General features: G+C 62.5%; 1 protein-coding gene across 1 annotated transcript in view; it reads left to right on the plus strand.

Moving 5' to 3' along the window:
* LOC104169065 (voltage-dependent calcium channel gamma-2 subunit-like) overlaps positions 1-353 on the plus strand; it is a gene marked incomplete at its 3' end in the record, with an annotated part of 6,908 nt that extends 6,555 nt beyond the window's left edge. Inside the window, exon 5 of the mRNA XM_009709874.1 lies at positions 256-353. Coding sequence (XP_009708176.1) covers positions 256-353 — 98 coding nt within the window. The remainder of the gene's footprint in view (positions 1-255) is intronic.
* Between the last annotated feature and the right edge of the window lie 4 nt (positions 354-357).

Below are 357 nucleotides of genomic sequence, written 5' to 3' on the forward strand. Positions count from 1 at the left end.
GGGAGGTAGGGGGTTACCCTACATCCAGCACCCCTCAGGGACCAGCCAGGACCGCAGTCCAGGGATGCAGCAGGCACATGAGGAGGGTCTTGTCCGGGTTTCCCAAGGAAAGCTGCCCACCAGGAGGGGATGGGTGGCTGGGGCCCCTCCTGTCCCCATGTCCCGGGGGCAGGGGCTGAGCCCTATGACCCCCACCACCACCACGTGTGACCCTCCTGATGTCTCCCTCTCTCTCCCCCACCGGCCGGCTGGCAGGTCTGAGTAATATAATTGGCATCATCGTATACATATCAGCCAACGCTGGAGACCCCTCCAAGAGCGACTCCAAGAAGAACAGCTACTCCTACGGCTGGGCCT

The sequence above is a fragment of the Cariama cristata genome, unplaced genomic scaffold, assembly GCF_000690535.1.
Source record: "Cariama cristata isolate BGI_N322 unplaced genomic scaffold, ASM69053v1 scaffold17471, whole genome shotgun sequence".
Classification (NCBI taxonomy): Eukaryota; Metazoa; Chordata; class Aves; order Cariamiformes; family Cariamidae; genus Cariama; species Cariama cristata.